General features: G+C 44.5%; 1 protein-coding gene across 1 annotated transcript in view; it reads right to left on the bottom strand.

Annotated features, from left to right (window-relative positions):
- LOC142313072 (uncharacterized) overlaps nucleotides 1-16039 on the bottom strand; it is a 102271-nt gene that overhangs the window by 47534 nt on the left and 38698 nt on the right. Inside the window, exons 5-8 of the mRNA XM_075352055.1 lie at nucleotides 14613-15224; nucleotides 7558-8383; nucleotides 772-1174; nucleotides 559-690 (exon numbers count right to left, since the gene is read on the bottom strand). Coding sequence (XP_075208170.1) covers nucleotides 559-690; nucleotides 772-1174; nucleotides 7558-8383; nucleotides 14613-15224 — 1973 coding nt within the window. The remainder of the gene's footprint in view (nucleotides 1-558; nucleotides 691-771; nucleotides 1175-7557; nucleotides 8384-14612; nucleotides 15225-16039) is intronic.

The raw sequence follows: 16039 nt of genomic DNA, 5'->3' as shown, positions 1-16039 counted from the left end.
ATATATAAACTTACTTGCCTACACTGTTATATGTAAACTCCCCCCTACCCAGCCCCTCTAAACGGAGGAAGGCTAATCACAAAAGTTTGGATTCGTTCCATCTCAAAAACATATATCTCCAACTCGGATAACTGACCAAAAACATTCCTTTTTCGTGGCGCTTAACACCTACGCTTCCGAGGTTAAAGCGTGAGACCTATGGTAAAGCTGCCCGCCCATTAACATATAAAGAACTGCATCCTCTTACAACAATAAACATAACGAAAGTTCGAATGGCGCCACATCATAATCTCACTTGAGCGTCCAGAAGGGAGATAAGGAAAACATTACCACTTTGTCAGATAACCATTCTTTCCCTCAAGGGGGATGTGGAGCCACCCGTTCCCTCCTTCCCTTACGGGCCACACCCTCCCGCCTCTCCCGGGACTCACCACCCACCGGACCCAGGGGAAATGCAGGTCAGTCCTCAATATTGACCATAGGTATGTCGAGAGCCCTGGAGAAAGCTGAAAGATCAGAGGGGTGACATAGGCAGTGCAGGCGTCCTGCATGGTGTACTTTAAGACGAAAGGGGAATGCCCAGCTGTAAGGAAATTCATAAGCACGCAGCATATCCAGAAGGGGTCTCAAAGCTCTTCTCTTCTGCAAAGTAAGACAAGATAGATCTGGGAGGATGAAAATCCTTCTATCCTGAAAGGACAACGAGGCACCATTACGAATCTTATGCATAATAGCCTCCTTTATGACATAGCTATACACTCAACATATAACGTCTCTCGGACGGTCCAGCTCTGCAGGTTTAGGGCCCAGGGCTCTGTGAGCTCTGTCAAGCTCCAGATTTTTATTCGGAGGTTCTCCCAGAATGTCATTAAAGATGGCTTGCAAAGTGTCAGGGAGGTCTCTGGACTCTATGGATTCCGAGAGACCCCACACTCTAAGATTATTTCTTCTCCCTCGATTTTCAGCATCATCCATAGCTTCTATTAAGTACTGTAGCTGATGAGAATGCTGATCGGTCATCTTTTGCTGATCCTGAACCGCTGCCTCCAGAGCCTGAATTCTCACATCATGAGCCTGACCCTTGGTTTCTATCTTTTCCACTTCTCCCTTTAAGGTCTCCAGCTCCTCTTTATATGCAGATTCCAGCCTGGCTGTGTAAGTCTCCATTTGCTCTCTGGTGGGGATGGTATTTATATGAGCACGCAGCTCTTTCAGCTCAGCAAGGACCCCTGATGCCTCTGAAGCAGGTTTGGTGGTGGTGCACACAGAGCTTCTGGGGCCCCCCCTCCGGTTTCATCTCCCCTCCCCCACTCCCAAGGCACTCCGTTGCTTGTGACTCCTGCTGACTCTCCTTATCTGATGGGGACTTTGCTTCTGTGCCTGTGGGCTGAGGGCTCTCCTCCAGTACCTGGTGACTCTGCCGTCCAGGGGGTGTCAGGCCTGTCACCTTCTCCTCCTGACTTGCCTGCTGACCTCTGCTCCGCTGCCACCGGCACCTCCTGCTGTTTGCTGGCTCCCCTTGTCACTGCTCCACTTTTTACAGTGGGGGACCGGCGCTCCAAGCCTGACTGCTGTGGTTGCTGCTGACGGGGCCCCTCACACTGCACACCGCTCCTCTCTCCTCTCACGCCCGCCGCTCCAGCACCTCGTGGATCCACCGCAGACATCTTGGAAGAGCTGCAGGTATGTGAGGCTGCGGCTGGCGCTGGTCCTGGAAAAAAAACGTGCGATTCCTTTCTTTTCTGGCTGGGGGTCCCGGGCGTCGCTCCCCTGCGTTCTCCTCCCTCTCCTCTGGCTCATACTCTGTTTTTGGTCACCGTCGGCTGATTTAACTGGCTGTTTGCCGATCCGGGAGCAGGAGCGAAGCTAGTGTGCTTCTTTACTGCATGACCAAACCACGCCCCCAGATGTGTCTTTTTAACTAATCAATGGAAACTTCTAGTTTCAACTGTAGCTGTGCACATACAAACTAACAGTCCTAATACCAAGGCACACGTTTATGTCTTGATAGGTGTTACGAACCGGCGCCGCCATAGCCGCAAGCAGCCTGCTGCGGTTCCTGTTGCGCCCAGGCGCCAGCTGCCGTTCTTGGCCATGCCTCGGGTCGTCCAGTTGGCTGTTCCTTCCACCACGTCTAAGTGTGGAGAGGCGGCTAGTGCGCATGCGTGCGCCGATTTACCCCAGCCAGAGTTTAAGCCCGGTGTTTTGCCTAGTGAGCATGCTCAGCCTGTTTGTGTTATGTCTGAGACTAAGTCCTCAGTTCAGGCTACTGAGCATGCTCCCACAATTAACCCTAACAGCCTCTTTGCACAGGTACTTGGACTTCGTGCTGTGTCTAAGTTCTGGGATGTGCCTACTGAGCATGCTCAAACTGATAGTCTGCTTTCTAAGCCTGTTGCTCAGGCTACTGAGCATGCTCAGGCACTTAGTGCATCAGAGGCTAGGTCCGGTAAGGACCTCACTGAGCATGTCCGTAAGGTGGCAGGCCCTGATAGGGCAGAGGGTGTCAGGTGTCCTGATGACGTGGCAACTCCAGACTGGCTCGCAGAGGCCCGCCCCTATGATCTGGCACCTCACCATTGGTCGTCAGACGATGACTGGTGAAGTGTTTGGGGCGTGGCTGCCATGAGGTCATCAATGATGTGGTGGTCCGGATAGGTCGCATGTGACGTCACTGATGACATTGCACTCTGCTATTGGACCTTGGTGGTTCCACCCTGGGTTTGGGGCGGACCCAGGTTATAAAAGGGGCTGGAGACAACATGGAGGTGCGCAGTCTTCATTTAGAGTTCTTGGTGGCATAAGCCTTGTTGGAAGCGGTAGGTAGGGCTAGGCGAACGGTGCCTGTCACGCCAAGATTCGTGGCTCAGCACATGAGGGTCAGGCGCCGTGCTTCCTTGCTACCGTTCCTGTTGTGCTAGAGCAGTCCAGTGGCGTTAACTGGGCTGCGACTGCTGCGTCACCTGTTCAGTTGTGCCTCCTACGCACACGGACAGAATACCTGCTGCGCCACCTGTCCGGTTGTGCCCTCTACGCGCACGGACAGCGCACCCCAGAACCCTTGTGAAGTTAACAGGGTGTTCGTGGATTGGGTGTGTGAACCCTATTATCCTCCTCGGCTTCCCAGTCAAATGCTACTGGTGTAACTACCTGGTCTGATGTGTCCTTTACACACGTGGCCAGTCGAGTGGTGGCCAGAAACGCTAATTGGAGGACCGCTTGGCCTGACGTGTCTTACACACGTGGCCGACAGGGCGCTGTCGCAGCGGTCTTCTCGGTCAACGCTAACTGGTTACCATCCGGCCTGACGTGTTGTTACACACGTGGTCGGAGTAGCGTCCGCTCCACCGAAATGCTAACTGGGTTGTCGTCTGGTCTGACGTGTCCCTACACACGTGACCGGTTCCTTGAGTTATCTCAGAGCCATCCAGCTCTATAGTCTCCGCCTAACCCACAGGGTGCCAGCAGCTCCATTACCATTTGGAGCACGGTGGGCCCCGACTGGCGATTGGGATATATACCCCTGGTCCTAATCTGCCGGTCCCCCCGTAACAATAGGCTTTATATAGGCCTAGGAAGCTCAACACATGGAACACGCTGGGCTACTTGCAAAGCCCAATGTGGAACACAAGAAAGTTTAGCAGACCGGGGTGTAGCGAGAAGAGCCCAGACCCAGGATAGGTGTGTGACCATACCACCCAAAGGGCCTCTCCCAAAAGAGGTCATAACTGCGCCATTGGGAGCCATGGTCTTGGTATTCTGTCAAGGGCTCACAAAATGAGGTAATGGAAGCTGTAGGCAGACAGGAGACTGAGAGCCGTGGACGGACATGTAGCAGATATCCTGGAAAACCAGGGACGAGTAGCAGAGGTACTACCAGTCACAGGCATACAGCAGAAGTCCTGAAGACTGCAGAGGCACTGACACCCACAGGCAGACAGGTAACTGCGGTATTGGAAGCCGCAGACATCCTGGGGACCTCAGACAGGTGCAGACATACTGGAAGCCTCAGGCAGATTGCATTCCTCCCAACCGTCCCGGATTCTGCGGGACTGCCCTGATTTTAGAGATGTGTCCCACAATCCCGCAGCTCATTGTCTATAGGCAGCAGATCTACCCATTGAGCCACTGCCTGTAATGAAAAACATTAGAAGATTTGGTAATCTTGACCTCTGTATTGCAGTAGAGAAACCAGAAGCTGATTATTGAGCTGCAAAGATAGATAGATAGATAATAGATAGATACATAGATAGATACATGGATGGATAGAAAGATAGATAGAGAGATAGAGGTGGAAACAGGGCGACACCGACAGACATACAAGCCGCGGGAGAACAGACTGTGCCAGCACTGTCAGCAGGGGGCCCTGGAGGACGAGGCGCATTTCCTACTACACTGTGACAAATACTCAGGAGTGAGGGCCTCCCACTTCCAGAAACTTACCGCTCATACCCCGGACTTTCCATCCATGGACGAGGAGAGGAAACTCCGCATCCTACTGGGGGAAGAGGAATCAATGGTGGAGATCGCCGCCCAATATGTCTCCATTTGTCATAAGATGAGGGGTACTAAAGACGTCCAAATGGGCCATCACTCCCTAAATTGTGGCCCCAACACCCCATCCCCACAACCCTAACCCACTCCCCTTTCACACTTCTTTTTTTGCTTTGGCAATGCTAATAGTTTTTTTGGTCCTGCCAATAAAGCCTATTTGATTTGATTTGATTTGATTTGATAGATAGATAGATGGATAGAGGGATAGATAGATAGATACATAGATAGAGGGCTAAATACATGATAGATAATAGATAAATAGATACTTGGTAGATAGATAGAGAAATGATAGATAGATATATAATAGATAGAGGGAGGGACAGATAGATAGATAGAGGGATAGATAGAAAGATGGATAGATAGATAAATGATAGATATATAATAGATAAATTATAGACAGAGGGATATATATATAATAGATAGATACATGGATAGATAGATAGATAGATAGACACTGCATCTCTTTGTAGGTGAAGGAAAGAGTCAGATTCATCTGTACCCTTAAAACTACTCTAAATAAATGAGGGAAAAAAAAGACAAATATATTTATAAAATAATGTTCTTTATTACCTTGGATTTATTACCTTGGATTCTAACCAGCAATTTTCAAACATGTGTCCAGCAGCCCTCCTAGCTTTCCTAGCTGCACTAGCTGTTGAGCCACAAGGATTGATGATGGCAGAGGGAGGATTTTATATAGATAAACGTACAATGCAGCCTCTGATTACACCGGACATAGAGCTCCATTGTACAGAGCAGCATCTCTGTGTCCTGTATTCTAGAGGAAGATGAAAAGAGGGTTTTTTTTCCTTCTAAATAAATTACTAAAAATAATTAAAAAAATAGAATAATGTAATTTTATTACACTTTTTTATAAAATAATAAACATCACAAATCAAAAAATAACATGGACATATTTGGTGTCCCTGGAATCGTAACGACCTGAACAACACAGCGATCAGATTATTCATGGGGATCAGTAAATGGTATGTCAGAAAAATACCTATTCACTTTGAGTGACAAAAAGAAGTTTTTTTTAAAAAAAATTATTAACTTTATTTAGATATGTTAAAAAGGAGTTTTTTGACCCAGACAAACGCAACACCAAAACATATAGTTAGCAATAACACATTAAAAACAATAGGTAGTCTCAACCGCTTTGTTGGAGACAAATAGAGAGGTTTAGAGTGGATGACTAACAGCACTTCCACCCGGGATAACGTCAATATTCAAAGTAGCAGGTAGGACTATATTCTATCCTTAGTCTTCCCCTCAAAAATGTCCCTGCCTATCAATGGAGCACATCCTTATTTAAGCGATGCCCCCATTCCTCGGCGGCTTGCCCTAAAAATGACCCTGCGCTCCTGAAATATACATATATACGTAGGCTCATAAATCTCAGGAAGAGTACTGTTAATTCAAAATAATGGGGCTTATCTACTTATCTCCAAATCTGTCTCCTATGTGCCTAGAGACCTCCAATAATTTCTTTTAATCGAGTCCATATGATTTCATTTCATCTTCACATGATCTCGTCAAATCTTGCCCATCTTATTCTTTATACGGAGTCCATATGATATTATTTCATCTTTTCAGGATCTCGTCACATCTCATTTCAACGCGTTTCACTCCATGCAAAATACACGGCGGAGCTCATCAGGAGATTTTTTTTTTTCATTTTTCAAAGAAGCGTAATAGCCTGTTATGACAAGATCAATATCAGAGTCAAAAACAAATCCATAAGCCATTTGATCCATAAGGCTAATAATACACATAATAAAGAAAGAAGCTAATCCCCAGCAGGACAACCCCCATTTTTGCATGGAACCAGCATATTAAATCATGTTAGACAGCCCAGTACGGAAGTAAATCATTTACCTTAGATGTTAGTGCCTCCAGGAATCAGAGCGGTGTGACACACCATTGCTCAGGCACTGGGGTTTATATAGTATAAAACCCTCCCTTTTCCATTCACATGACCCATTCCTGGTCACTCCATTGGCCAGGGGTCTCTCAAAATACTTAATCTATAAACCGGGCTGTCAGTGGCTGGTACAAACATTCTTTAGCTAAATCGCTGCAATCGCAAGATCTTAAATATAAGCAAATTTCCGCTGAAGCTTTTAATCAGATTTAACATAGTCAGAAGAACTCGCTACGTACGCGGCGCCTGCGCATTAGCTATTGCCGAACCAGGAAGTTCTAGGTGGAACGCATAATGCGTTTCACCTACTGCGCATGCGCTAAAGCTAAAGGCCACTGCGCATGCGTCCAGACATCTAGTAGCGCTATTAAACCCAGCATTTCCATTTAGTTTACATCAAATTTATGGGACCAGACAGCCACCAGTGATAGGGCTATTTAGTATCAAATCCAGGCAGAGCAATAAAAAACAACAATGTTTTTGTCTGCTCTTATTCCATTTTTCGGATATAATACATATTTTCAGCCGCTGCATTACCGCAAAAAATCCAACAGAGGTCATCAGTGTACCCAGTCGACTTCTTGCTAAATGGTGCAGTTACTTGTCAGTAAATACTTCCTATTTAGTCCCATTTCCACATGCTTGCGTAGAGTTGTTTAACAGTATTTCTATTCATATTTTGTTTAAATTCTTAGGGGATATGATGGAACCCGGCTAGGGAAAAGCTTCAAAAATTTTTTTTCTTTTTTCTACTATTGATTTTTTTCAAAAAAATCAATAATACTATGGGGTAACCTTTTTTGGTCAATAACAACCCAGGCAGGATTTAATTGAAAAAACCGTCCTTAGCCTATGTGCCGTAGACGGATGACCCCTCCTCCATACACTACTGCAGCTACAAAAAACAATTAAAAACCAGCTGTTCGTTCAGACCCTCAGGATTAGTGGATCTGAACCGATAAATCCATTTACATTCCTTCTGGAGTAGGACTCTATTCCAATCTCCTTTCCTAGGTGAGGAGGACACTTGTTCAATCGCGGTAAACTCAATACTTTCCAAATCTCCTCCATGGACTGACCTTACATGTCTAGATACCGGGGTGTCTCTTGCATTCCGGATGTCGCCCAAGTGTTCCCCTATCCGTTTGCGAAACTCTCTTTTAGTTTTACCTATATAGTTCAAGGGGCAGTTACAGGTGATCAAGTAAATTACTCCTTCTGAACCGCAGTTTACAAATTCCCGTATCCGGTACGTCTTACCCGTGATGGCACTCACCACTTCCTTCTTCTGTGCAACCCACTTACAGAACTTGCAATGCCCACATCTAAATGTCCCTATAGGTTTTCTGTCAAGCCATGTTCCAGGGGCTTTTGGGGCCTCATAGAAACTATGGACTAGCCGATCTTTAAGGGCTCTCCCTTTCCTAAATGTCACCAGTGGCCTAGGTGGAATATAGTCCTGCAGGCTTGGGTCCGCCCTAAGGATGCCCCAGTGTCTCCGAAGGACTGTCATCACTTCCTCACTGCAATTGTCAAAAGTACCAATCAACCGTACTATCTGTTCAGAGGTCTCTTTTGATTTTGGGACAAGAAGATCTTCCCTATCTTTTTCGATTACCCCTTTATATGCTTTTGTTAATACATCCGAGGGGTATCCTCGTTCGGAGAACCTGGTACGTAGATCTTTTGCCTGATTGTGAAAGGCAACACTTGATGAGCAGTTTCTCCTCAATCTGAGATACTGCCCCCTCGGTATCCCCCTTTTTAAAGGGGTTGGGTGGTGACTTGACCAGTGAAGTAAGTTATTCGATGCAGTAGGTTTACGGTGGACTTTAGTCTGTATAAGTCCTCTTTCATCCTTACTTAGGACCACATCGAGAAAGGGTAGTTCGTTTTTCTGGATCTCTGATGTAAAAAACAGCCCAGCATTATTTTTATTCAGTTCCTGCACAAAATCCCTAAACATGTCCTGGGGGCCGGCCCATAGAATCAAAATATCATCTATGTACCGGCCCCAGAACAGCAGGTGGTCAGTCCATCTCGACATGTGTTCTTGGATGACTAAAGTGTCTTCCCACCAGCCCAGGAACAAGTTGGCATAAGATGGGGCACATGAACACCCCATCACTGTGCCCCTGAGCTGGTGGTAATATTTCCCGTTGAAAATGAAGTAATTATGGGTTAACACATGTTCGAGAAGGTCCAACACAAAAAGGTTATGCCTTTCAAATTGTACCCCCCTTGTCTCCAAAAAATACTTTACTGCCATCAGACCTTTATCGTGAGGGATGGAACTGTACAGGGATTCCACGTCAATAGACGCAAAAAAGTGTCATCATCCATAACAATACCATCGATTTTGCTTAATAGGTCACTAGTGTCTCTCAAATATGAGGACAGGGAGGTAACGAAAGGCCTCAAGATTGTATTGAGATAAATGCCTGCATTTTGAGTTAGAGAATTGATCCCAGCCACAATGGGACGTCCCTTTAATGGGGACGTCCCCTTGTGGACCTTGGGAAGTGCATAAAATGTAGGAATCATTGGAAATTTATTAGTCATAAATTCCAACTCATTTTTTTAAACCAATTTCTCTTCAAAGGCTGTTTTCAAAAGCCCATTCAGAGATCCAGAAAACACTACGGTAGGGTCTTTGCTCAGTACGCAATAGTTATCTCTCTGTTTCAGAATAGTAGAACACATAGATAAATACCTTTCGTGGTCCAGGAGGACGATGTTCCCTCCTTTATCCAAAGGTTTACATATAAAGCTGTTGTTCTTCGTTAGAGCCACCATTGCGTCCATTTCTTGCTTGTTAAGATACACCCCACCGGTTTGTTTCAGCAAACCTAGTTGTAAGAGATCCTCATTCACCACCTTCATAAAGATGTCAACACTATCAAGATCACTTCTTGGTGGTGATCTAGTGCTTTTGTTTTTTAATGATGTGAATGGGCCTGTCCCTGGTTCCCGATTGCCTTCTTCCTGAAGGTCACACAATGTGCAAAAAGTATCCCTATCTTCCGGTGTAATCCCCAGAGTCTCCATCTTATTTTTATCAGTGTCATGAAATTTTTTTTTCCATTTTAACTTCCTTCCAAAAAGGGCTACATCTTTGGTCCAAGAAAATGCATCGTAACGTTCCGTAGGGACAAATGAGAGTCCCTTATTCAGGACTCTCATATCTCCTTCTGTCAACGTATACGAGGAAAGATTGATAATTTGTTTTTTTACCTCCTTTTTAATCCCACCGGTGTAAATTTTGGTCTTAAATCGTACCGGGGGACCCCCTGTTCTAAAAAAGAAGAAGAGGTCAAAGAGGAAGAGGAGGCAGATGGCATGCTTGACCCTGAGGGTACACACATGTTTTAAAAACAACCTCCACTCAAAAATATTATGTATTGCAAAGTGTGCACAGTACCAACATTCCAAGCTGTACTATTGAAAAAATGAGATTTTTGGCAAAAAATTGCAATTTTTCGAGCCACCCCGCCAACGTCACGGCAAATCTCCTGGGGCAGTCCTAACACTAAAATCTTTTTATTTAAAGTGTGCCATGTGGCCTCACATATGCAAAATTAGGACTGCACAGCACGTACCTTGTGCTTTTCAGTCACCGTCTCCATGACTGATTCATGGTTGTGGGCGGGACAGGCCCGAGCACATGCTGCTTAGAATAAATAGCCAGTGGACGGGGTTGCATGGCAAGTGTGAACAGCCACCAACCGCCAAAAATCAGGACAGATGGAAAAATAAACATGAGGTGCACTGCAAGATGAGAACCAACTGGGACCCTATATAACAAGAAAAAACAGCATAAAAACAACCTCCACTCAAAAATATTATGTATTGCAAAGTGTGCACAGTACCAACATTCCAAGCTGTACTATTGAAAAAATGAGATTTTTGGCAAAAAATTGCAATTTTTCGAGCCACCCCGCCAACGTCACGGCAAATCTCCTGGGGCAGTCCTAACACTAAAATCTTTTTATTTAAAGTGTGCCATGTGGCCTCACATATGCAAAATTAGGACTGCACAGCACGTACCTTGTGCTTTTCAGTCACCGTCTCCATGACTGATTCATGGTTGTGGGCGGGACAGGCCCGAGCACATGCTGCTTAGAATAAATAGCCAGTGGACGGGGTTGCATGGCAAGTGTGAACAGCCACCAACCGCCAAAAATCAGGACAGATGGAAAAATAAACATGAGGTGCACTGCAAGATGAGAACCAACTGGGACCCTATATAACAAGAAAAAACAGCATAAAAACAACCTCCACTCAAAAATATTATGTATTGCAAAGTGTGCACAGTACCAACATTCCAAGCTGTACTATTGAAAAAATGAGATTTTTGGCAAAAAATTGCAATTTTTCGAGCCACCCCGCCAACGTCACGGCAAATCTCCTGGGGCAGTCCTAACACTAAAATCTTTTTATTTAAAGTGTGCCATGTGGCCTCACATATGCAAAATTAGGACTGCACAGCACGTACCTTGTGCTTTTCAGTCACCGTCTCCATGACTGATTCATGGTTGTGGGCGGGACAGGCCCGAGCACATGCTGCTTAGAATAAATAGCCAGTGGACGGGGTTGCATGGCAAGTGTGAACAGCCACCAACCGCCAAAAATCAGGACAGATGGAAAAATAAACATGAGGTGCACTGCAAGATGAGAACCAACTGGGACCCTATATAACAAGAAAAAACAGCATAAAAACAACCTCCACTCAAAAATATTATGTATTGCAAAGTGTGCACAGTACCAACATTCCAAGCTGTACTATTGAAAAAATGAGATTTTTGGCAAAAAATTGCAATTTTTCGAGCCACCCCGCCAACGTCACGGCAAATCTCCTGGGGCAGTCCTAACACTAAAATCTTTTTATTTAAAGTGTGCCATGTGGCCTCACATATGCAAAATTAGGACTGCACAGCACGTACCTTGTGCTTTTCAGTCACCGTCTCCATGACTGATTCATGGTTGTGGGCGGGACAGGCCCGAGCACATGCTGCTTAGAATAAATAGCCAGTGGACGGGGTTGCATGGCAAGTGTGAACAGCCACCAACCGCCAAAAATCAGGACAGATGGAAAAATAAACATGAGGTGCACTGCAAGATGAGAACCAACTGGGACCCTATATAACAAGAAAAAACAGCATAAAAACAACCTCCACTCAAAAATATTATGTATTGCAAAGTGTGCACAGTACCAACATTCCAAGCTGTACTATTGAAAAAATGAGATTTTTGGCAAAAAATTGCAATTTTTCGAGCCACCCCGCCAACGTCACGGCAAATCTCCTGGGGCAGTCCTAACACTAAAATCTTTTTATTTAAAGTGTGCCATGTGGCCTCACATATGCAAAATTAGGACTGCACAGCACGTACCTTGTGCTTTTCAGTCACCGTCTCCATGACTGATTCATGGTTGTGGGCGGGACAGGCCCGAGCACATGCTGCTTAGAATAAATAGCCAGTGGACGGGGTTGCATGGCAAGTGTGAACAGCCACCAACCGCCAAAAATCAGGACAGATGGAAAAATAAACATGAGGTGCACTGCAAGATGAGAACCAACTGGGACCCTATATAACAAGAAAAAACAGCATAAAAACAACCTCCACTCAAAAATATTATGTATTGCAAAGTGTGCACAGTACCAACATTCCAAGCTGTACTATTGAAAAAATGAGATTTTTGGCAAAAAATTGCAATTTTTCGAGCCACCCCGCCAACGTCACGGCAAATCTCCTGGGGCAGTCCTAACACTAAAATCTTTTTATTTATAGTGTGCCATGTGGCCTCACATATGCAAAATTAGGACTGCACAGCACGTACCTTGTGCTTTTCAGTCACCGTCTCCATGACTGATTCATGGTTGTGGGCGGGACAGGCCCGAGCACATGCTGCTTAGAATAAATAGCCAGTGGACGGGGTTGCATGGCAAGTGTGAACAGCCACCAACCGCCAAAAATCAGGACAGATGGAAAAATAAACATGAGGTGCACTGCAAGATGAGAACCAACTGGGACCCTATATAACAAGAAAAAACAGCATAAAAACAACCTCCACTCAAAAATATTATGTATTGCAAAGTGTGCACAGTACCAACATTCCAAGCTGTACTATTGAAAAAATGAGATTTTTGGCAAAAAATTGCAATTTTTCGAGCCACCCCGCCAACGTCACGGCAAATCTCCTGGGGCAGTCCTAACACTAAAATCTTTTTATTTAAAGTGTGCCATGTGGCCTCACATATGCAAAATTAGGACTGCACAGCACGTACCTTGTGCTTTTCAGTCACCGTCTCCATGACTGATTCATGGTTGTGGGCGGGACAGGCCCGAGCACATGCTGCTTAGAATAAATAGCCAGTGGACGGGGTTGCATGGCAAGTGTGAACAGCCACCAACCGCCAAAAATCAGGACAGATGGAAAAATAAACATGAGGTGCACTGCAAGATGAGAACCAACTGGGACCCTATATAACAAGAAAAAACAGCATAAAAACAACCTCCACTCAAAAATATTATGTATTGCAAAGTGTGCACAGTACCAACATTCCAAGCTGTACTATTGAAAAAATGAGATTTTTGGCAAAAAATTGCAATTTTTCGAGCCACCCCGCCAACGTCACGGCAAATCTCCTGGGGCAGTCCTAACACTAAAATCTTTTTATTTAAAGTGTGCCATGTGGCCTCACATATGCAAAATTAGGACTGCACAGCACGTACCTTGTGCTTTTCAGTCACCGTCTCCATGACTGATTCATGGTTGTGGGCGGGACAGGCCCGAGCACATGCTGCTTAGAATAAATAGCCAGTGGACGGGGTTGCATGGCAAGTGTGAACAGCCACCAACCGCCAAAAATCAGGACAGATGGAAAAATAAACATGAGGTGCACTGCAAGATGAGAACCAACTGGGACCCTATATAACAAGAAAAAACAGCATAAAAACAACCTCCACTCAAAAATATTATGTATTGCAAAGTGTGCACAGTACCAACATTCCAAGCTGTACTATTGAAAAAATGAGATTTTTGGCAAAAAATTGCAATTTTTCGAGCCACCCCGCCAACGTCACGGCAAATCTCCTGGGGCAGTCCTAACACTAAAATCTTTTTATTTAAAGTGTGCCATGTGGCCTCACATATGCAAAATTAGGACTGCACAGCACGTACCTTATGCTTTTCAGTCACCGTCTCCATGACTGATTCATGGTTGTGGGCGGGACAGGCCCGAGCACATGCTGCTTAGAATAAATAGCCAGTGGACGGGGTTGCATGGCAAGTGTGAACAGCCACCAACCGCCAAAAATCAGGACAGATGGAAAAATAAACATGAGGTGCACTGCAAGATGAGAACCAACTGGGACCCTATATAACAAGAAAAAACAGCATAAAAACAACCTCCACTCAAAAATATTATGTATTGCAAAGTGTGCACAGTACCAACATTCCAAGCTGTACTATTGAAAAAATGAGATTTTTGGCAAAAAATTGCAATTTTTCGAGCCACCCCGCCAACGTCACGGCAAATCTCCTGGGGCAGTCCTAACACTAAAATCTTTTTATTTAAAGTGTGCCATGTGGCCTCACATATGCAAAATTAGGACTGCACAGCACGTACCTTGTGCTTTTCAGTCACCGTCTCCATGACTGATTCATGGTTGTGGGCGGGACAGGCCCGAGCACATGCTGCTTAGAATAAATAGCCAGTGGACGGGGTTGCATGGCAAGTGTGAACAGCCACCAACCGCCAAAAATCAGGACAGATGGAAAAATAAACATGAGGTGCACTGCAAGATGAGAACCAACTGGGACCCTATATAACAAGAAAAAACAGCATAAAAACAACCTCCACTCAAAAATATTATGTATTGCAAAGTGTGCACAGTACCAACATTCCAAGCTGTACTATTGAAAAAATGAGATTTTTGGCAAAAAATTGCAATTTTTCGAGCCACCCCGCCAACGTCACGGCAAATCTCCTGGGGCAGTCCTAACACTAAAATCTTTTTATTTAAAGTGTGCCATGTGGCCTCACATATACACTCATGTTTTGTTGATACCCCTGCCATCGGTTCCTTTGTTGTCTATATCTCCTCCTCTGAGGTAGAACTCTATTGTTACCTCTTTCTATATCGGATGCCTCCAAATCAGAACATGATATATCTGTAGGAGGGTTACCTTTTTCTTTCTCTTTTTCTCTCAGAAAATCATAAGCTGTATTTTCTCTAAACTCAGTAAGGTCGCGAATAAATTTTTGATGTTTTCTTTCTTTCAGTGTGTTCTGAAAGCGTTCTACTGAGTTTTGTAATAGCAGCTCCTTTTTATGAAAGTCTGGGTCGTTTTTATATTTTAGAGAAAGGGCAATCTGTTCTGTAAGTTTACTAGTCGTCTTATTTAATGTTAATTTTTCCTCTGTCAACAGAATCTGTAGGAATCTTAGAGATGCCGCTCTTGATTCTTTTTCCCACTGCTCCAGCAAAGCTGGGCTTCTAGACCGTGTAGCTGGTACCAATGGTATCCTTAAGCCTCTGGGGATTATGCCTTGTTTTAAATAGTTCTCGAGAGATTGAACCTCCCAAAAGGATTTCAAGTTCTCCTTATAACAGCTGTATAGATCATTAAAGACCTTTTTCAAGGTCACTGTTGTTTCCGTATTGCAGGGTGCTTTATCAGAAAAGACATCACCCGCCTCCAGCAACCATTGGCTGGTATTAATCGGCTCAGATAAGAAGCCTGCCATATGCACATAAAAATATAGAAATTCTCAGAATCTTAGTTTTTAGGAGGTATCTCAAATCAATATTATGTCAGAAAAATACCTATTCACTTTGAGTGACAAAAAGAAGTTTTTTTTAAAAAAAATTATTAACTTTATTTAGATATGTTAAAAAGGATTTTTTTGACCCAGACAAACGCAACACCAAAACATATAGTTAGCAATAACACATTAAAAACAATAGGTAGTCTCAAAGCAGTTTCACACCGGTGGGATTAAAAAGGAGGTAAAAAAACAAATTATCAATCTTTCCTCGTATACGTTGACAGAAGGAGATATGAGAGTCCTGAATAAGGGACTCTCATTTGTCCCTACGGATCGTTACGATGCATTTTTTTGGACCAAAGATGTAGCCCTTTTTGGAAGGAAGTTAAAATGGAAAAAAAATTTTCATGACACTGATAATAATAAGATGGAGGCTCTGGGGATTACGCCGGAAGATAGGGATACTTTTTGCACATTGTGTGACCTTCAGGAAGAAGGCATTCGGGAACCAGGGACAGGCCCATTCACATCATTAAAAAACAAAAGCACTAGATCACCACCAAGAAGTGATCTTGATAGTGTAGACATCTTTAGGAAGGTGGTGAATGAGGATCTCTTACAACTAGGTTTGCTGAAACAAACCGGTGGGGTGAATCTTAACAAGCAAGAAATGGACGCAATGGTGGCTCTAACGAAGAACAACAGCTTTATATGTAAACCTTCGGATAGAGGGAACATCGTCCTCCTGGACCACGAAAGGTATTTATCTATGTGTTCTACTATTCTG

This window comes from Anomaloglossus baeobatrachus, chromosome 5, assembly GCF_048569485.1.
Source record: "Anomaloglossus baeobatrachus isolate aAnoBae1 chromosome 5, aAnoBae1.hap1, whole genome shotgun sequence".
NCBI classification, from domain to species: Eukaryota; Metazoa; Chordata; class Amphibia; order Anura; family Aromobatidae; genus Anomaloglossus; species Anomaloglossus baeobatrachus.
The sequence above is the reverse complement of the archived record's forward strand: the minus strand, read 5'-3'. Positions and strand labels throughout refer to the sequence as shown.